This window comes from Danio rerio, chromosome 4 (genome assembly GCF_052040795.2).
Source record: "Danio rerio strain M-AB ecotype USA chromosome 4, GRCz13ab, whole genome shotgun sequence".
NCBI classification, from domain to species: Eukaryota; Metazoa; Chordata; class Actinopteri; order Cypriniformes; family Danionidae; genus Danio; species Danio rerio.
This window is the reverse complement of record NC_141024.2, coordinates 70,208,797-70,229,923: the sequence shown is the minus strand read 5'-3', so window position 1 is coordinate 70,229,923 and position 21,127 is coordinate 70,208,797. Positions and strand designations below refer to the sequence as shown.

At 39.0% G+C, this 21,127-nt stretch overlaps 2 protein-coding genes across 4 annotated transcripts in view; one reads left to right on the top strand and one right to left on the bottom strand.

Annotated features, from left to right (window-relative positions):
* zgc:152938 overlaps window positions 1-21,127 on the bottom strand; it is a 422,541-nt gene that overhangs the window by 80,896 nt on the left and 320,518 nt on the right. The window lies entirely within an intron of this gene.
* Window positions 121-20,246, top strand: si:cabz01032474.1. Of its 3 annotated transcripts, none has more exons than XR_015942681.1 (4): window positions 121-164; window positions 4,841-4,994; window positions 12,775-13,402; window positions 16,011-18,641. XR_015942681.1 is itself a non-coding variant. In XM_088650792.1 (4 exons), exons 2-4 carry the CDS (start codon window positions 4,910-4,912, stop codon window positions 18,695-18,697), a joined length of 573 nt encoding a protein of 190 aa, XP_088506918.1. In that variant the 5' UTR covers window positions 121-164; window positions 4,841-4,909; the 3' UTR covers window positions 18,698-20,246. The 3 variants fall into 3 exon arrangements, 2 of the variants coding, with proteins under 2 accessions (XP_088506918.1, XP_087106750.1); XM_088650792.1 differs by lacking the exon at window positions 16,011-18,641 and adding an exon at window positions 18,654-20,246 and having other exon boundaries at window positions 12,775-13,218; XM_087250624.2 differs by lacking the exons at window positions 121-164; window positions 4,841-4,994; window positions 16,011-18,641 and adding exons at window positions 7,232-12,532; window positions 18,654-20,246 and having other exon boundaries at window positions 12,679-13,218.

Genomic DNA, 21,127 nt, shown 5'->3' with positions numbered 1-21,127 from the left:
AGAAACTGTGTGCTTCAACATGAATTTAACTTATTTTATTCAAGGAAATGATCGTTTTAGACGCAGGCTGGGAACAGGACTTTTATTTTGATTTATCTAGTGTATCTACGTGACGTCATCAATCCGCGCCGCTCCTGCGAATGTTGTGAAGAGGCTTGAGAAAGGTTTGTTATAAAGCTTTTTTTAAATTAAGTTTAATAGATTTTTGTATCGATTTCTTGCAGTTTGAGTCAACATAAACAAGTTGTTATATTTTTACAAGCGATGTCACGTGCCTGAACTGCTACTCTATTTAACATGCAGCGCTTTGAGTAACGTCATCAACGAAAACAAGCGAGTAACAGGAAAGCTGCGGCGCTGGACCCTCATATTTAAACACAATTTACACCTCAGTCGTATATAATCCGGAATAATGAGAACATTTAGTCTAAATTAAATGTATTATGTTTAATGTGTAGTTTTAAAACTCCACGCAAGTTTTCAATGATAGTGGTTTACATTGTAGCTACTCTGAGTTTTCAGTTAAGCACTGAATTCCTGTCAGCCTATTGACTTACTGAGGTGAAGCTGGTTTTATGTTTGCACATTTGGACATTAACCTTAATATAATTTCAGAAAAGTATTCTTTGCTAATAATAAATAGTGGAATCATATAAAACTATCATAGTACAACTTTGTTCACAGTCAATTAACTAGTGCTAATCTTGTTTTAAGTAATATTTACATGCTATACAAGACCAAACATTCAAAGTAGTGCATCACAAGTTCTTACTGTTCTAAAATGAACGAATATGTGAACATAAAACAAACTTTACCTCAGTAAAATACTTTGCTTTTGTTGCTGATGTCCAACAAGGTGTTTTTATTCTTTTTAAAGGACTTTCAATTACTTGTCATTTAGACCTTTGAAGAACATTTATCGGTAAACAATGCCTGGGATTGCCCTCAATTAATGACATTTATTCGCTTCTTTAAAAGTCCACGCACTGTGAATATAATAAAATAATATCACACATTAAGTGGAACAATAATACATACTTAATAGTTTTACTTAATAAAAGTTTTTGTCAGTATCTGAGTTAGATATAGTCTCAGAAGAGTCATTCAGGTTTCTAATTTGTAAATCAAATACAATTTTTCTTATTATTCATTTAAAAGCAATACATTAGAAAGCTTAAAGTTTATCCAAATCTTTAAAAATATACATAATAATTACATTTTCATATTATGTTCCTTAAAAAGTAACTACATTTAGTTACTATATTACGTCTTGTAAATGACAATATTGTGAGCTGTATCACTTTACAAAGTAGTTTTCAGTTGTGGTATGCTATTAATAAAATATCTTTAGAGCTTATTATTACTATCAGAGCTATCTATCGCAAACAACGCAATGCATTCTGGGTGTTTAGGACAAGTGAGCCTGATTCCCATTCATCTCTATTGATTTTTGTATCGTATGTACACTCATCAGTAGGCCAACGCTGAATCTGCACGCGCAGAATTCCGCAGATTTTTAGCCCATCATTAATTCTGTTAATATAATTTAGTAAATGTGTAAATCTGAATTTATTCAGTTTTTATTCAGTAATTTTTTGCTTTTTATTTCATATTTTAAGGTTTTAGTTATGATACTCCGCTGGATGCTCCCAAATTCCGCAGAAATCCGCAGATTTTTACCAAAATTCTCAGCAGAATTAGCAAAAAACGTCTGCAGATTACATCTGGCCCTGCTCATCAGCAATAAACCCTAAGTGCTCACATTTAGGCATGGCGATAACGTTTCAAGGTATACCGCAATTTGGAAAAGTCGAGGTTTTAAAACCATCACAATTTTCTGCAATACCGTTCCTAAGAGTAAGAGTAAGATTTTTTTAGCGTTGTCAAAATTAGTGCGTTAACGCATACGATTAATTTTAAATAATTAACGCGTTAAAAAAAATTACCGCAATTAAAGCAGTTGCAGGTTTTTTTTTACTTCCTGTTGTGGTGGACGTGTGTTCAACATGCAATAAATGTGGATAAGACCAAGGAAGCACTTTTTGAAGGCAAGTTCCAGTGTAAAACAATTAGTCGCATCACCAGGCTCTCCAAAGTTTCATGCAATTTCGAGTGTTTCATTTTTAACTTTAGACTTCTGTTGTAAGTTGATAACGCATGGCGAACAGAAAGAAAATCATTTCGCATGCGAAATCCGCATTTCGTGACTCGGTGTTCCTTTAAGGTAATAAAATCACTGCTTAGGCTACACGGTAGAATTTTAATAAGAGTATAATCTTAATCATATTGAAATCGGAGTATTGGTGTCTTTTAACAATTATATTTTGAATTATAATTCTATTAAACAATTATATTTTGAATTTAAATAGTTTTTGTCTTGCGTTTACATTAATTTTACATTTGAATAGCCAAAATTACAATTTTCAGTATTTTAAATGTGATTAATCGCGATTAATTTTTTTTTTTAAAGGTGCGATTAATTAGTTAATTTTTTTTATTCGATTGACACCACAATTTTTTTTTTTAACTTTTTTTTTTTTTTTTTTTTGCTGTTGTTTTTTAGGACAACAGTATCTCCAGCAGACAAGATGCCGTTTTAAATTGTTTGAATTAAAACAAATAAAGACAGCGGAAGACAATAAAATATTTAGCCTGACACTTTTACTGTTCTAAAATATTATGAATGTTTCTCGAAATGAAATATACTGTGTTACAAAGGGAAATAAGTTTTAGTTTTTTACCCAGACGTTTAAAAAGAATATATTTTAGAGCAGTGATCACAATACCGCGAAACCGTGATATTTTTTATCCAAAGGTTATCATACCGTCAGAATCGTATACAATTAGGGGTGTCACGATTTCGATTTTTAATCGAAATCAATTGAAATTTATGCTCAATTTCGATTATCGAATCAAAAAATAGAATCATCGATGCTGCCACGCCCCCATGTCAAGTTAGCTTGGCTTGCCAAGCGGGAAAAAAACAGGCTTGTTGAAGTGCTTGTTGAACTGCAGAAGCAGGAGACCTGTCGACAGAACTTAAACCCTCTCCTCTTTCAATGAAGTCGCCGGTGTGTAAGCATTTTGAACGTTCGTGTTGTCGACAAAAAACCCAGTTTTGCAAGCTCTGCTATGTACGTATTATGTACGGTTCGTCCGATACACAACACCGGCATCGCGATCGTCCGCCTGCCCCCGTTGCAAATCCGCTCGCGAAAAGTTTACACTTAGGCCCTGTTTACACTGTCTTTGTTTTTAAATTTTTTTAATTTTAGAACGACAACGATTTGACATCCACAGTGGCGTGTAGCATTTCTGAGCAGCCCTCCTTCCTCTCTACCTCTGAAAATGCACATCACGTGACCACACAGACACAGACACACACAGCCATGCGCTCGAGACAGCAGGTCCAGGCAGTCAGAGGACTGCTTCAATCTTTCACTCACTTGTACTTAGTCATTTTAGCGAACACCTCAGATACTGTTGGCTGGTTCCTGTTGGTTGTGCCTCTTTTTTACCGACGCCATTATAACGGCACAGATCGCTGCCTATTCACGAGTCCCGCAGAAAAAAGTGATTGACGGGTGGTAATTATGTGTGTATCTTGCCTTTATTCATTTACTGTATGATTTGTTTATGGGTAAAACAAAGACCATGCAGGTCAGGTAGTTTAAACGGTAGGCTACAAATAATTAATTGGTCATTAATTGATTTATTATTCATAATCGAAAATCGAATCGTGACTTTAGAATCGAAAATGTAATCGAATCGAGGATTTGGAGGATCGTGACACCCTTAACAACAATATACTACAAATAATGAAGAAAATGGAGACAAAATGTATTGAGGTGAAGCTGCTTTTATATTCGCACATTTGGACTTCAACCTTCCTAATTTAACTTCAGTAAAGTGTTCTTTGCAAATTATAAATGGCGAAATCATGTTAGCTGCTAAAGACTATCAAAGTACAACATTGTTCTCGGTCCGTTATAACTAGTGCTAATGTTGTTTCGCAGTCGTATTTACCTGCTATATAAGACCAAACATTCAAAGTAGTGCTTCACAAGTTCTCACTGTTCTAAAATGAATGAAGGTGTGAATATAAATCCAACATTACTTCAATGCAGAATGTTATGGATTGCTTATTATTATTATTAGCCTCTATTCTGAGTGTTTGTGAGGTGTTTTCTAAAAGAAATAACTGTAAAACGGTCGTTTTCCGGTTGTGATTTGCATCTGTTTACATTGAGCGCCCACAAACATGGCCAACCACTACTTGCTGTGACCGAGACGTTCCTGAGCTCTTGAATTCTTTTAATTAGGATTTCTGCATTTTCATGTAGTTAAATATTTAAGTTTGATATGTAAAAAGTAGTCCGGGTGCTCCGGTTTCCCCCACAGTCCAAAGACATGCGGTAGTGGTGAACTGGGTAGGCTAAACCGTCCATAGTGTATGAGTGTGTGCGGATGTTTCTCAGAGATGGGTCTGCTGCGTGAAAACGCCCTGGATAAGTTGGCGGTTCATTCCACTGTGGCGACCCCAGATTAATAAAGGTCAATGTAAAATGTAGTTAATTTATTATTTTTAATTTGTTGTGATAGTACTTTTATTTTGTAGTTCGAATGATTTATGACTATTACCGCCGCCTTTGTGTGATTACAGCTATGGAAATTCAATGAGAACAATGAAAATGATTAATTAAAGCTTCTAACTGTACATGTACAGTTCACCTGAAGTGTAAACATAAGTCATACATCCCTAGATATCAATGTCTTCTGTTACATGGCTTAAATTGGTAGAGCTAGTTTTCAACGTTGTTGTTTTTTCTCACTCTAACAGGTGATAGAAGACTATTAATGACTGACTGAAACACCGGAAACCTGCTGAAGCGACTGGGCGAGTATAAAGATGGCGTTTATTAAAGAGGAGAGCGAAGACATCAGGATTGTAGAAGTGTTCACACTGAAACATGAAGATCCTGAGGAAGAAACAGGTTGGTTTTCGGAGCTCATCCGTATTTATGCTAGCAGACTTTGTAGCTGCCTGTCGCTCTGGGTGGTGAAGGTTTGTGTAGGTTTACAGCACGGAGAATACAACCAGCCTCTGCAGGAGCTGAGAGAGGATCACGTGAGCTCTTCTGGTGCTCCTATTGGCTGTCGCTCAAGAAACTTGCTCTGCGTTTGCTCAACTTTGTTGCGTCCCCAACGATTTCTGTCGCTTGTGTAGATGTAGGTCGCCGGAAGTCGCTCACTTTTTGTTGAAATGAACGGTCGCTTTGCCTCTGAGAGTCTCTTGTAGTGTGAATGAGGCTTAATGCTGATATTTCTGCTGTGCTGGATATGGAGAATAACAGGTTGTTTGTTGCAAAATGAACATTGATTGATGCTTAATAGTAGTAATGCCATCATACACACATAATTAAAGTGTAAAAGGTTCTACATATTCTAAAGGTGCTCTAGTGACAGTCGCTAGAGGCTATGGTCTTTAGCCTCCTTGGTAGAGCAACGGACCATACGCAAGGTCGCTGGTGCGATCCCAGCTTGGAGGAGGTTGGGTGACGTAGGACTGGCGGGGTTACAATTAAATAAGGAAAAACCTAAAAAAATCAAAAAGATTTAGTCCTTAATAGGTTGCAAAATCCGTCAGTAAACAGTCTGGAAATAATAGGGATGTAACGGTATCAAAATTTCACGATATGGTAATACCTCGGTATGAATGACACGGCACGGTATTTATTGAATCATTTTAAGGAAAAACAAAACTATTTAAGAGACTCAAAAAAAAAAGTGCTAGAATGTTCAGGTTACCTCTACACTGAACAGATCAATGACATTCAAACAGGAACTTAAATTATTCAAATTTAATAACAAAAAATATTAAACCATGTAAAAAAAAAAAAAACACCCCTCGAAAGGACAAGCCATGTGTGAGATAGAGGTCTCTTGGTGGTTCAAGTCAATGTCTCCATCGATCTGAGCAGTGTGCTTTTTTCTGCTGTCCCCTTGACTAAAAGAATCCCCGTCATGTTAGTCGTATTCCCCGACTTGTATTTCAGCACAGTCTGGCAGTGCCTGCATACCCTTTTTTTCTTTTCTTCTTTCTTGTTTCTTTTCAGAGAGAAACTGAAATGCTTCCACACCCGATTTAAAACCCGATTTAGGTTTGACAATTTTTAGCTCTTTCTCTTTGCCGCTACTAGCAGCACCCTCCATTTCTGCATTACTGGATCAGTAGCGACAACAGTCCGCAAAGGATGATGGTCACGCCTGGACTGATGAAAACTGTAGTTTCTGCTACCTCCCATTCGCTCCATTCGCCTGAGCAAACTTTTCACCAAAAGACCTATAATTTTACTGAGTCACAACCACGGTAATATTGAAAGAAATTGCTATTGCGGTATGACGGTATTTACAATATTGTTACATCCCTAGGAAATACATATTATACAGTTCAAGGACGAAGAGTAGAGACGGTCGCCTTTCGGCGTTTAACAGAAAACTCAAAATGACCAAATGCCTAGGAAATAATCTCCTTTTTCGTATGAAACGACTTTTATTGTTTGTAAACCGAGATATGACGACAGCTGAGCAGAGTTGCGTGTAAGGCGTTCCTGTATTCTAATTCCATTTTGGGGGAACGCAATGTGATGAATTACATTTTAAATGTGTACATAATTTGATTACAGTTACTAAAGGCAATGTATTTGTGTTACCTATGTTACAATTATAGTTTTAAGATGAAAAAATGCTTCTTTTAAATCACGTTTTCTGCTGCAACATCAGTTAATGAGCATGCGCTTTTGAATAGCTGGAGAGCGCGAGCTGAAAGGGTTGCTGTTGAGAGCGGTTGCTTCTTCAAGTGGAAATACAGACATTGAGCGTAAAAACAGGAATATTGCTATGAAATGCTGTCTATGTCCAGCCTCTAAAGAACCTAAAGACTGCTTTTAACTCGACTAGCAACTTTTTCAAACATTTGAACAGAAAGCATTCTATAACAACTAGGGTTGGGTGTCGTTTGGGGTTATTTCGATACCGGTGCTAAATCGCTACTTTTAAAACGATACCGGTGCCTGAACTGATACTTTTAGGCCACAAAATTATGGTGGATGACTCCAGAAAAATCTTTTATTTAACAAAATCTTTAAGAAAATAATTTTAATAAAACAATATAATTAAAATTTTAAAGTAAACATCAATTCATATTTTATTTATTTGAATTACTTTAAAACATTTCCTTTGATCATTTGTTGGTTAGCATGAATTTAAGATTTGCATTATGAAATGACGTTAGCTTACTACTAACCTGTGGAAAGGCTGTCATCAAAATACCGTACTCCTTTTTTCTAGGGTTGGGGCTTGCGACTATGTTTACATGGTTATCAGTAATCTAATGATTTACCTTGATCTGAAAACTTACGAGTTGAATATGACTTACATAAGCGTGACTGAAAACTACATTTGATCAATGTCTTGCATCTGATCTTTGGTACTTGCTGACTGTAAATTCAAGACTGCATTTCCAAACGTAAAACTATTGTACACTAGATTTCTGATTAATAATGGTCTCTGCATAGCCGAGGACTTCCTATATTAACAGTGTTAAAATCGCAATTACCCGTGTCAATTTGGGCGTCAACCTCTGACGAATTCGAGGAACTAAGCTAATGCACGCAGCATTGTCACTTATAAACGCAGACCAACTTCAAAAGAACAGGTACCACGTGTCCCTATAATAGACTTTATTGGCTTTCTTGTGGAAAATCAGCCACCTTTACGAGGGAAATTATCATATCTGAGGGAAGCAGCAACCTTTTATTCATTGCTGGACAAGGCAATCAAAAAGCAACTGTTAACTGTAGGGTCACGTTAGCGGGATTGAAAACAGGAACAAAAACAGGTGTAGGATCCAAGTGCAGATTTTAATAAAGGATCGTGCAGCAAACAGAAAAACAAGACGTCCAAACTGCAAAGTAACAAATAAACAACAAAACAAGAAACTACGACAAGTATCAGGATTAGGAACAAGGAAATAACAAACTCGATATACAAGACTTACTAGGAATGCAGACAAGATAGACAAACGACGCAGTGACGAACAGTGGGTAAATGGTTGTATAAATAGTCCAGGAAATCAACAGGAAACAGGAACAGCTGTGAATGGCCAATCAGTGTAAGTGAACCGGGTGTAATGCATGTGGGATGTATGGACTTGTAGTTTTTGGGCGCTGTAGTTCACTCTCAGAGTTTGTTGAACTACAGCGCCCTCAGGTGGTTATTGACAGTCATGCTACTGCTGAAATGGACAATGCCCAAACACTGACAGATCCTTCTGAACAATCTTGGAGGAGATCACATCTGCAAGAGCCCTTGGTACAGAACAATAGAAGCTGTTGGCTCGCTGAGAGAAATAACTGCACCCAGATTCTTGTTCATTGTGAACCTTGAGCTCAAAGTGCTCGCATTGTTGGATCCACCAAATAAGCTTCTGCAGAGGGGGGACACTGAACTTTGGAAAGGTCTAGGCATTGTGACAAGTGTGAAAATGTGAATCCAGTAACTTTTTTGTGATGAGGGATTTACACAAGTGTGGAAGAAAGCCAAGGCTGCTGCCAATGTGCTGTCGATAACCACAACCTCAAAGCGAAGACACATGGGGTACAAGAATATGAGCAATTACTTGGCTGAAGAAATGACAGGTCAAAGTGAGGGTGATGTGTATGTATATATGTGTGTATGTAGAATATTTTGTGTAGACTGGTCAGTTTAAATACAAATATGCCGAACTCACCAGAATGTCTGCCTCTCGCAAGTATGGGAAGTTGGTAACCCACATGGCTCGCAGAATCCCATGGCTGAAATCTCCAAACCGGTTATCCATTGTCTTTGACAGCAGGTCTATGGCATGGTCTTTGGACTTATCTAGGGTGTAGTCATCACATGGCTTTAGGCTGACACCCTTATTCTGGTTTGTTTCCAGCACTGTCTTTAGTTTAGGCTCAGGTCTTCAATCCATGACCCCAAAGCAAAGACTCGTAGGGGACAAGAATATGGGCGATTACTTGGTGGAAAACTGCTTTAGACTGGTCAGTTTTAATACAAATATGTCGAATTCATCAGCTTTATTGTCTTCCCCTGGCAAGTATGGGAAGTTGGTAACCCACATGGCACGCAGAATCCCATGGCTGATATTTCCAAACCGGTTTTCCATTGTCTTTGACAGCAGGTCTATGGCGTGGTCTTTCGACTTATCTAGGGTGTAGTCGTCACATGGCTTTAGGCTTACATGCTCATTCTAGTCTGTTTCCAGCACTGTCTTTAGTTTAGGCTCAGGTCTTCAATCCACGACCCCAAAGCAAAGACATGTAGGGGACAAGAATATGGGCGATTACTTGGTGGAAAACTGCTTTAGACGGGTCAGTTTTAATACAAATATGCCGAATTCACCAGCTTTACTGTCTTCCCCTGGCAAGTATGGGAAGTTGGTAACCCACATGGCACGCAGAATCCCATGGCTGATATTTCCAAACCGGTTTTCCATTGTCTTTGACAGCAGGTCTATGGCGTGGTCTTTCGACTTATCTCGGGTGTAGTCGTCACATTGCTTTAGGCTTACATGCTCATTCTAGTCTGTTTCCAGCACTGTCTTTAGTTTAGGCTCAGGTCTTCAATTAACAACCTCAAAGCAAAGACACGTAGGAGGCAGAAATATGGGCGATTACTTGGTGGAAAACTGCTTTAGACTGGTCAGTTTAAATACAAATGTTTCAGACTCACCAGCATTACTGTCTGCCTCTGGCAAGTTTGGGAAGTTGGTAATCCACATGGCTCGCAGAATCCCATGGCTGATATCTCCAAACCGGTTTCCCATTGTCTTTGACAGCAGGTCTATGGCGTGGTCTATAGACTTATTTAGGGTGTAGTCGTCACATGGCTTTAGGCTGACACCCCTATTCTGGTTTGTTTCCAGCACTGTCTTCAGTTTAGGCTCAGGTCTTCAATCCATGACCTTAAAGCAAAGACATGTAGGGGACAAGAATATGGGCGATTACTTGGTGGAAAACTGCTCTAGATTGGTCAGTTTTAATACAAATATGCCGAATTCACCAGCTTTACTGTCTTCCCTTGGCAAGTATGGGAAGTTAGTAACCCACATGGCTTGCAGAATCCCATGGCTGATATTTCCAAACCGGTTTTCCATTGTCTTTGACAGCAGGTCTATGGCGTGGTCTTTCTACTTATCTAGGGTGTAGTCGTCACATGGCTTTAGGCTTACATGCTCATTCTAGTCTGTTTCCAGCACTGTCTTTAGTTTAGGCTCAGGTCTTCAATTAACAACCTCAAAGCAAAGACATGTAGGAGGCAGAAATATGGGCGATTACTTGGTGGAAAACTGCTTTAGACTGGTCAGTTTAAATACAAATATGTGGGACTCACCAGCATTACTGTCTGCCTCTGGCAACTATGGGAAGTTGGTAATCCACATGGCATTCAGAATTCCATGGCTGATATCTCCAACCCGGTTTCCCATTGTCTTTGACAGCAGGTCTATGGCGTGCTCTTTGGACTTATTTAGGGTGGAGTCATCACATGGCTTTAAGCTGACTCCCTCATTTTGGTTTGTTCCCAGCTACTTTAGGTGACTGTGTCTTAAGGGATTACTAAATTACTACAAATAATTAACTTTTTTATGAATTCATGTACGATTTATAACTTCTTACCTGTATCAGCTTACTATACCTGCTCTAGGTCGAGTATAAGTCCCTTGTAGCCTCTCAAATTTTTTTGAATGGCTCACAGAATATGTGAAACCTACCACGTTCCTTCTATTCTCCTCGAAGATTTTTCTCAACTGTGCCCTGGTTCACAGAGCTCTTGTGATAAAAAGAATACAGGCTGTTAAGCATATGGTCCACTTTCATGGCAAGACTGTTTTGGGATATGGGAATACAATATGCCAGTTTGGACTGAATATCCGAGACCTCTTGTTGGCCTCAAGACCTCAGGATTGGTTTTTCTGTTGCTGTGGTCGGTGAGGTTGATATCCATGCTGGAAATGGTGTTTGCTTGTGTCCGCCAAAGTAGATCCAACAGAGGCAATCGACAAACTTAAAGATTCCAAATAGGAATTCAGCAGTGCAGTGAGTTCGGCAGTAATGTATTTTTTCTTGATCTATCCAACTCGCTGATGAGTTTGTCAGTTGTTAGTGTGGTTGAAACGTCATATGCGATGTCTCTATCAGGATCAAGATGACAAACCTTGGTCTGAAAGTTGTGTTTACTCCCCACTAGAGTTCCTTTGCTCATTGAAACAGGGTGATTGATCCAAAATACACTGTTGAAAATTAACAAATTGAAAAATATATATATTTTATATACAAAAACCAATGAAAACTGCTGACACCACACATTCCTCTACTGCATAATCAAACTGATTGTAGCGTCCTGGTTAAAAGATGATTAAGTCTTTAACTGATTGTTCACGATTCATTTATTGGTCACATTCCATTACACAACATTGCATCATGAATCACCGTAAGAACTAGAGAGAATTCTTAAACGAATTAAATCAAGTTACCTTATTTTCCCTTAAACCAGGAGCTAAAACTCATAAACAGGGAATCCGTAAATTAGCCATATACTTGTGCCTTTTTGCCATGTTTCACCTAGCATTTCATGCCTGGCGAGCTTTGCTTTACGTAGATTGGTACATTTGTCATATAAGCAGTTGGCTTTGCAATCTCGGTATCATAATTAAAGTCCCCAACGATAACTTAATTCATTCAGCAAAATCAAACCATATACAAAATAAAACAAAGTGAAGTTTAATATGTTAAACTAATTTAGAGAAGAGTACGCGCTCATGATTGACCCAGCTGGCTCGTATTAGCTAATCACGATCCTCCAATCAAAGGATCCTAAGTTCCTATATATATCCTTTTTTCTCTCTACAACTATCTTTGTCTTAAAGAAAACTCCCCTCCTCCCACCTTTACCCAGAACAGACAGCATGGTGGCCCAGCAACCAGCAAGAATTCCAATGGCTCTGGCTCCTTGCTGGAACATCTGGCGTTTCTGCTTGGAGCTGGTGCTTTCTTCCTGTTTCCCGGGTTCCCCGGTTTCAAATACGGCGTACATTATGGACCAAATACACCTAAGTCTCTTACCAGACGTCTCACTCTCGGGAAGTTCACCTTGGCCTTAGCTGCAGGGGAGTTTTGAGATCATCCTGAGCTCAATCTCCCCTCGCCCCCCACAAAGAGAGAGAGCCCTGGACTCGAGGATCCCTTGAGCTCAGGGCTCTCTCCCGGGACAGCATGCAAAACACGCTATTGTAAATCATGAGTTCAGTGTGAACTCTTGAAACAACAAAAAATCGAAATCATAAACAATAGTGTGACGCATTTCACGGTTCATTACACTGGTGGTCAGTTTATCCATGTGAACGTGAAGAGCTAAAAATAAGACATTCTTAGTTTACAGATAACCCATCTTGTTGGCTTTGATATCTAAAGCAGGCATGTTCAGACTCGTTCCTGGAGGGCTGATGTCCTGCAAGGTTTAGTTCCAACCCCAATCAGACACACCTGAGCTAGCTAATCAAGCTCTTACTAGCCATTCTAGAAACATCCTTGCAGGTGTGTTGAAGCTAAAATCTGCAGGACGCCGGCCCTCCAGGACCGAGTTGGGACACCCCTGGTCTAAATGATATTATGTTGATCTTCAAGTCGGTTGCTTTGTGCATTTAAACTGTGGCTACCTTTTTTCCTTCAGGTCTGATGGAGCTGAAAGAAGAGACTCAAGAGCTTAATGAAATGGAGGAAGTAGATTCGCAACATGATTTAAGGACTGACGAAGAATCCACAGAAGGAGTTCAGGAGACCGAATCTAATTTCAAGTGCTGTCACTGCGGGAAGTGTTTCAGCAATGAACAAAACCTTGAAATCCACATGAGGAATCAGAATGGAGAGAAGCCTTTTATCTGCAAAAAGTGCGGAATGGGTTTTTCCCAAAACCGAAAGCTTCACGTTCACATGAGAATTCACACGGGAGAGAAACGCTTTCCCTGCCCGCAATGTGGAAAGTGTTTCACTGTAAAATACAGCCTCCGAGTGCACATGAGAGTCCACACTGGAGAAAACCCTTACACTTGTCCTGAGTGTGGAAAAGGCTTTAAACAGAAAAACAGCTTTAATTACCACATGAGAACTCACAAAGGTTAGAGATCTTTCACCTGTCAATGCTCTGTATAAAACACCCCTGCAAAAAAAAAGTGTTATACGTGAAAATGTATAAAACGTTAAACCTATTATCAGTGTTGAAAATTTAGATAGCTAAGCTATTAGTTACTCTACTTAAAATGTAGTTTAGCTACACTAAAACTTAAACCCTGGGAAATGTAGCAAGCTAAGCTAAAAGCTACATGGCAAATGTAGCTTAGCTACATCTAAGCATCTGTTTTTAAATCGAAGCAACTTCAATCTAAGTCAGTCCTGTCTTGGTGATCAATAACAATGCAATCGAAACCTGCGGATAATTGTTAAGTTCAGTTATTTAGGGCAATTAATATGCTGTACCAAAAAAAAGCAAATTACACTAGACAGCAAAAACTAAAAATTCACGAAATCCAGGAAACAGATGTTGCACATTTAAAATACTATAGTAATGTATAGTAAAGCGACATGCATAGGAAAGTGTATTATAGTATACAACTCTGTTGATGTATTCTACTACATTGTATATTATTATCATGAACTAATAGTAATTAACATAGTACACCTTAGCTTTTACTACATTAAAAAATAAACTGTAGAAAACTTAGCACAATATAGGGTTATATATAGGGTTACATTTACTATCTTACTATAGTTGTTGTATTGCAACTAACAAAAATACCACAGCAAATTAATTCAAGTAATTTTCTATCCGCTTGTTAAGTGTGACGTCACGCGAAGGGGCTTCCGGGTCCAAGCGATCTTTGAAACTGAACGGGAAGACTCTTCAAATGGTAATAATAAACGCTTACAAAGTGATGTAATGCTTTCGAAAATCATGATCTCAATATATATATATATCCATGCCTAATATCCAATGGCCAAAAAGTGATTCATTTTTTATAAACTTAAAATTTTGGTGTTTAGTAAGTCCAGAGACGGACGTGTACCCTATGATTTTATATTAAATTAACTTTAATGTGTAATAGGACTAAAAAGTGGCCATAAACGAATATTTTCTCAATTCAAATGAGCGGCTTGAACCTGGAAACAGTATTCCACACGTCACCAATGCGTCACGACTTAGGCGGATAGTATTGTTCAAAAACTCTATAGTATTTTTAAATACTGTATTTACGTTAAATTACTATAGTATTTTTTTCATGTAAGTGCACTTGGGCACATTTGCAGAACAAACAGCGATTAAATTTAAATGGCCATGCTTTAGAAATAGTTCCTCTACAGTCATCTTTCAATCACGCAATTTTCTCAAGTCAGCCCAATGATTGATTGGCGACGTCACCGACTAGAGCAAGAGGTGGCAGTAACGTACCAAAAGGTTTGTTGTCGACCACCGTAAAACACGAAGAAGAAATCAACATTCTCGCCATCATATAGATTTACTTTCATCGGCCTCACAGCTCAGTGAATGGCGTCACCTAATGATCCACGTTCGTTAGATGTAGCTTGTGTGGACGATACTGCGCTACTTGTTCATAATAATAGCTTCGCTACTGAAAAGCTATTTGATTTGAAAGTAGCGGTGCCACCATCACCAGCCTGAACTGTTGATACAAATCAGAATGGATCCATGCATTCATGTTGTTGACGCCAAATTCTGACCCTACCGTCCAAATGTCGCAAGCAGAAATCGAGACTTATTAGACCAGACGTTTTAAGCTAGTTAAGTAGTTAAGCTAGTACAGTCACTACTTGTTGTCGCTACTGCCCAACACTGGCTATAATGCAAAAATCACTTTTGCAAAGGGTTGTGTGGCAACAGTCTTTGATTATAACCATTTTCTAATGGTAAAAACCTAATATTTCATTTTTTTTTATAATCACACATCATAAAAACAATCTACAAAAACACTTTGTACGATTGACATTCTCTCTTTGCACATGTCTTGGCTAAAGCCCCGCCTATTAGGACGATCTCTCCCTCATTAGCATAAGACGTTAGTCTTGTTTTTGAATCAGCCACTACGCTGACACACAGGCATTTGTAGCTCCGCCCTCTTTTCTAAAATATGTCTGGGAGCACAATCTCATTTGAATTTAAAGCGACAGTCTCCAAAATGTGACAATTAGCCACAAGTAGCGTGGCGGTAGAGTCGCTAGTTTCAAAATCAAATAGCTTTACAGTAGATACAAGCTATTACTATAAACAAGTAGCGTAGTAGCATCCACACAAGCTACGTTTAACGAACGTGGATCATTAGGTGTCGCCAGCACCATTCACGGAGCTGTGAGGCCATTAAAAAGTCCAAAACCGCCTACTACTCAGCAGGGACAGCATTTGAATTTAAACGTACCACTCGGCCATTAGAAAACTACGTTCTATACAGTATGATGTGAAAAGTATGAATGGAATTCGGACGTACTACATCCGCCATTTTGTCATGGTCACATGACCTACCTGCGTCAGTTGCTTCACTTCCATCCATGAATTCTCTCGCGGGGCATCATGGGATAGCGCAGCTTGCATGTGATGCACACTTCAAAATCTCGCCGGAAGTAGTAAGTCATCCGGGTACTCCTCAAATACTGATTTTCGAATTCGGACATACTACTTGGCTCGCATACTGATTTTAGCATACTGTATAGTATGGAAGTATGCGGTTCAGACGCAACCAAAATTATGGCGAGAATGGCGATTTCTTCTTCTTCATCTTTTACGGTGGTCGACAACAAACGTTTTGGTGCGTTACTGCCACCTCTCGCTCCGCTCCGTGATGTCGCCAATCAAACATTGCGCTGACATGAGAAACTTGCTTGATTAAAAGATGACTGTAGAAGAATTATTCCCGACGCAGGACTATTTATTCAGTGTTTGTTTTGCAAATGTGCATTAGTAAACTTACCTGAAAAAATACTATAGTAATTTATTGAAAATACAGATATTAAAATATTTAAAATACTATAAGGGCTTTTGAACAAGACTATAGGGAACTACATGAATTAATTTGCAGTGGTATATTTGTGAAAGCAAAGAGTTATAAAAAGTTATTTCTGGAATATTTGTGGAATATTCTGGAATATCTTCACATACATGCTCTAGGGGACCATTATAAACATTATTGGGTGTAAAGACTCTCATTTCAGGTGATTTACGTTTTCACGTATAACACTTATGAAGAAAAGCTGAACTGTAAAAGACACTTTTTAGTATAATACTGTATGATTCAGTTTATATTTATATTAGTTTATCCAATCCTAAAGAAGCTGTTTACACCTGGTCACTTCATGCTTTTTTTCTGGTTGGATAGTGGTCTGATGGTGAAAAGTACAGGTGTAAATACAATCTGAAACACATTCAAGACGGATAAGTAAAGCCACTTCAGGAGGTGCTCTGGGACATATTCCAGATGAATCTGGACAGGTCTAAATGCATCTGGTTGCTAAAACAACATATGTAAATAACTCCTTCCAAAATTACAAAAAATAAAATAAAATAAAAAAAAATGAACAGGAATGTGTTATTATGGCCCATATTACAAAGTCAGATCTAAGACCGCTAATGCAACACAACAGTTGATATTTAGATATTTTTTTCAGTTTTTTCATTTCATTCTATTTTTGACCATTCATTAGTTGTTAAATTAATATAAATGGCAACATTAATTGCAGAAACCCAGCACGCAGGGCCGGCCCGTGGCATAGGAATTATAGGCAAATGCTAAGGGCGCCGTACATCCAGGCGGCGCCAGAAATGGGGGAGGAAAAAAAATGTGTAACTTCCGCTATTCTTAAAACTAGCACATATTACGACTTCAGAAAAGAATAAGACCACTTTTATTCAAATGCATAGCAAAGCTTACTAAGTAGTAGTAGTAGTAGTAGTCATACCTGTGATCCGAATGTTGGCAGGTATGGTAGTAATAATAATAATATAGTCGCTACTTGCCTAAGACACGCCCCATTCAGAATAATTAAGGGCCGTGCACATCGAGATATTTTTATTGCTTGCGTTTTCCGTCAACGTTTAACGCCTCGTGATTGTGCACACCAATGCGCAAAACGGCAGGTGCAAAAAAAGTCATTTAAAAAAAAAACAACGCCTAATGCTTGTTTTTTGTTTTGACGTGCTGCGTCAAAACATTCTCCACCAATCCTATTGGCACTTTTGTTCACGTGCACGCAGCTGCTGAAGTTACAGTAAACGGCACTTGGAGGCGCTCAAGCGCAAAACTGTCAATGTGAGCGCACATTGAAGAAGAGTCTTCTTCTTCTGTGTTACAAGCGGGTTGTCAGAAGTTGTGTAGCACCATCTAACGTCATACTCTTCTGCTCGACGCCAGTGAAAATCGCTTGGGTTTGAATCCGGAAAAACGGCTTAAAATGCTGACGATATACGCAAACGAAAAGCGTCCTGGTGTGTACGAGCCTTTAGGCTGTAATAACTTTCCCCAAACCCTTTTCCCTAACTTTCTGAATGAAATGGCTACTTTACTGCATCCAATCAGCTCGCAGTAGTAAAAACTTACTTTACCTGGTCATTTTGTTTATGAGTCAACAAGGTCAACATGTCCTTTTCGACAGTTTGGGACATTTTGACATGAAAGACAGAGGTAATGTTACGATAAATATTATTATTTTGCCCTATCTGAACGATATTGATAACTGCCTTTTACAACTAGCATGACACATTTGGCAGCCTTCCCGTTTTTGCCTGCTATCATTTCGTTTAAGTATTTTCCTGTATTTCCCCCCGTATGTTTAATCTTTATATGAAAAGTAAAAGTACCGTCAACCTAAAACCGATCTCAAATGTGATGTAATTGCAAGAGCTGTTCAAGAGAATTGTGCTTGTGCTTTATTTTGGCTTGAAAGCACGTTAAAATGAATCGAAAAACATCTACATTTACTTTCTTTCCATCAAAGCTGTGCGTTTATCATCGCAATCTCAGATGTGCTGCTGAGGTTTCTCAGTCCCACCGTTGCAAATCCTTCTTTCTAAGTATTTTGAATGTGCAATTGCTTTATTTAAAGAAAAGAATGTCCAAGACAAATCTGTTTAGGTTCTTATGAGTATTATATGTCACTACCAGTAGAATTTATTGTGATGTGATGGGGCCCCACTTTAAATCCTGCCTGGGGCGCCACTTTAAATCCTGCCCAGGGCGCCAAATTGGTTAGGGCCTGTCCTGCCTCTCTGTAGAAAAAAAGATGTACATTTTTTGAAAAATATACAATTCATTTAATAAGAAAAACTTGTTTTGGGGAGAGTAGATTATACACAAATGAATGTAAACCCTTCACATTTTTGAATGACCAGATATAAAAGAAAGTGACGTGTTAAAAACAAGGCATTCTGAGATTACAGCACCTCTTTAAAACAGCTGAGTGCTTATTAGATCCAACACATAACATGTTTAAACTTTCAGACTTAAAGGTTTTGCGTTTAAACTGGGGCTGACTTTTTTTCTCTCTCTTCAGGTCTGAAAATTGTAGAAACAGATTCAGTCGAAGTGGACATCTAAAAGTCGTCTTGAGAGTTTCCACTGGAGAGAAGCCTTACATCTGGCAGAAGTGCGGAAGGCAGCAAACCTTCAAGTTCAAAAGAGAAACGTTTTGCCTGCCGACAATGTGGAAAGTAAAAACTCCCTCTAGTACTACATGAGAAATCTCAAACGTTAAAGATCTTTCAGCTGCCAACAGTGTGGAAAAAGGGTCCCGACAAAACAAAATACAACACAAGTGTGGTGAGTGTCACACGTGGAAACTAACTAAAGGAGATTACATTAGTTTTCATGGGTAACACTGGTGTTGTTTTGAAAAGTGCTGAAAGTGAAGGAGTCAGGAAGGTGGAGGTTAATACTCGTATGCAAAGATGACCAATCTCTCAGCTGAAATTTATGAAGGGATTCTGGAAAGTATCCGAGCAATACATCGTTTTGAGTCCTACCTTCAGACTGTGGAATTATAAATGTGTAATATCTGGGAATATAAACTGACAAAGTTATACAGAGTATGTGTGTTCAGGCTTCCTAGTTGTAGACAGTAATATTTACCATTTGGCAGGGTCCCAAAGTAATGCAAATGCTAATTTCAAGGACGCTGTGCCTTAGGCCCCATTTACACCGGCAGTTAAATGTGACCCAATTCTGATTTTTGGGTTATATGTGACACAGATCGGATCTGGTCTCTGACCGTGTAAACAAGAAGAAAAAAAAACATTCGGATATTCAGAGATCTGTTTCAGGCCTTCTTCATATGTGGAACAGGCAAAAAACAGGCAAATCGGATTTATTAAGGCATTCCGTTTTGTACATCATTAAACTTGCGACAGTGTGGTACTTCTCCGTGGTTTAACGATGTAGTAATGATGTAATGAAGGAAGAGCATGTGTGGAGACGCCAACGCAGTAAACAACAACAGAGGAAACATGGAGGAGGATAGTGGTCAGTGGTCGACAGCAGAAGTTACCTGCCTTCTTGCCCTGTGGGGAGATGAGTAAGCGAAGGACTCCATTTATAAACCATAGGTACAAGCTGCGATGACGGCCCTTTCCCTCCTCCTCCGCCTCAAAATCATTTTAAAGTTCGGCGAACTTCATATTTCGCAGAGCTAAAAGCAAGACAATTTCTTCCATTGTGGCTAGTGTGGTGCGGATGCTAGAACCCACCTTTACGCATACACGATGTCGTAAATTGTATGGCAAGTGTAAACGCGTGAATCGAATATGGGTCACAATTAAAAGAACGTGTAAACGGACAGGCAACGATATCAAACATAGGCAGCAAATCGGAATTGGTCATCAAGACCTGACAGTGTAAACAGGCCTTTGTGTCTATGAAGTTTGGGGCAATACTGGTACCGTATTGATACCGTTATACTGATGAGTTCAGGTCTGGGGAAGTCTGTCACCGGGCTGACTCTCCTGTACTTCATTTGCATGCTTTAAGATTTGTGTCCACCTCTATCTATCACATCCCGCTAAAATGTGTAAAATACAGAGCAACACTGCACTATATAGCGTTCTCGATGACTGTAGTGGTGAGTTTTCAATAAAAATCCTGCTTCGAGAAACCAGAGAGTCTCCTAGTCGTCACTTCTGAGTTTACAAGAAGATCCTGAAGAGGACTACTTTCTGATGGAAAATCAGGTATGGCATCAAAGGAGTTCAAAGAATAAACCAACTTAAAGCTTGGTGAGGCGATGATAACTCTGTTTACAACAGAGGGTCTTACAACTGTTATAAAAACTGTTAAAGCCAGGACACACCAAGCCCATGCCAAACAACTAGGAACAGACGAACAAAAATTAGTAGAGTCTGGTCCTACCTGGACCAAAAAGCTGCCCGTGAACACCTCAAATGGACGACAGCCAACTGAAATGAGAAGGAGCCGGTAAGACTGTTTTGAAGGGTCTGACGGGTACAGACAAAGCGTAAAAAAGCAGGGTTTGTAGTAATTGTCACTCACCATAGAGGCATTCGCTCCTGCAAATATGTCTGATGATCTAATAATCCATATCGTTTGCAAAACTTTGTGGATTGTAGCGAAATTACACTTCGTGCTCCTTCCACTACGCCACACTCGCGATTTGATTCGTTGTAAAGTAACCAGTCAGAGCGCTCTCTGCTGATTCTACAGGCTGAATTGGGCCAACAAGCTTCATGACATGTGGATGTCATGATTAGTTCACTTTTGGGTCTTCTGGTTTTGGATCTTCTGGTTATTCATTCATCACGTGACAGCATGTAAAGAAAAAACAGCATGTAAACGAATCACTCACTGAGAGGACTCATCGTTCTCGAGTCATACAAAAGATTCGTTCAAATTGAACTCATCACTTCAACCAAACACACTAGCTTGTCCAATGCTTAACATCAACTTGATGCCTTCAGCCTGGTTTATACTTCTGCGTCAAGTGACCGGCGTAACCCACGGCGCAAGCAACGCACGTAG

Excerpts from the sequence above, each read along its gene's own strand:
- si:cabz01032474.1 (XM_088650792.1), top strand. The coding sequence starts at position 4,910 with ATGGCGTTTATTAAAGAGGAGAGCGAAGACATCAGGATTGTAGAAGTG. Across the intron at positions 4,995-12,774 it reads AGATCCTGAGGAAGAAACAG|GTCTGATGGAGCTGAAAGAA; the intron begins GTTGGTTTTCGG and ends TTTTTCCTTCAG. Across the intron at positions 13,219-18,653 it reads CCACATGAGAACTCACAAAG|GTCTGAAAATTGTAGAAACA; the intron begins GTTAGAGATCTT and ends CTCTCTCTTCAG.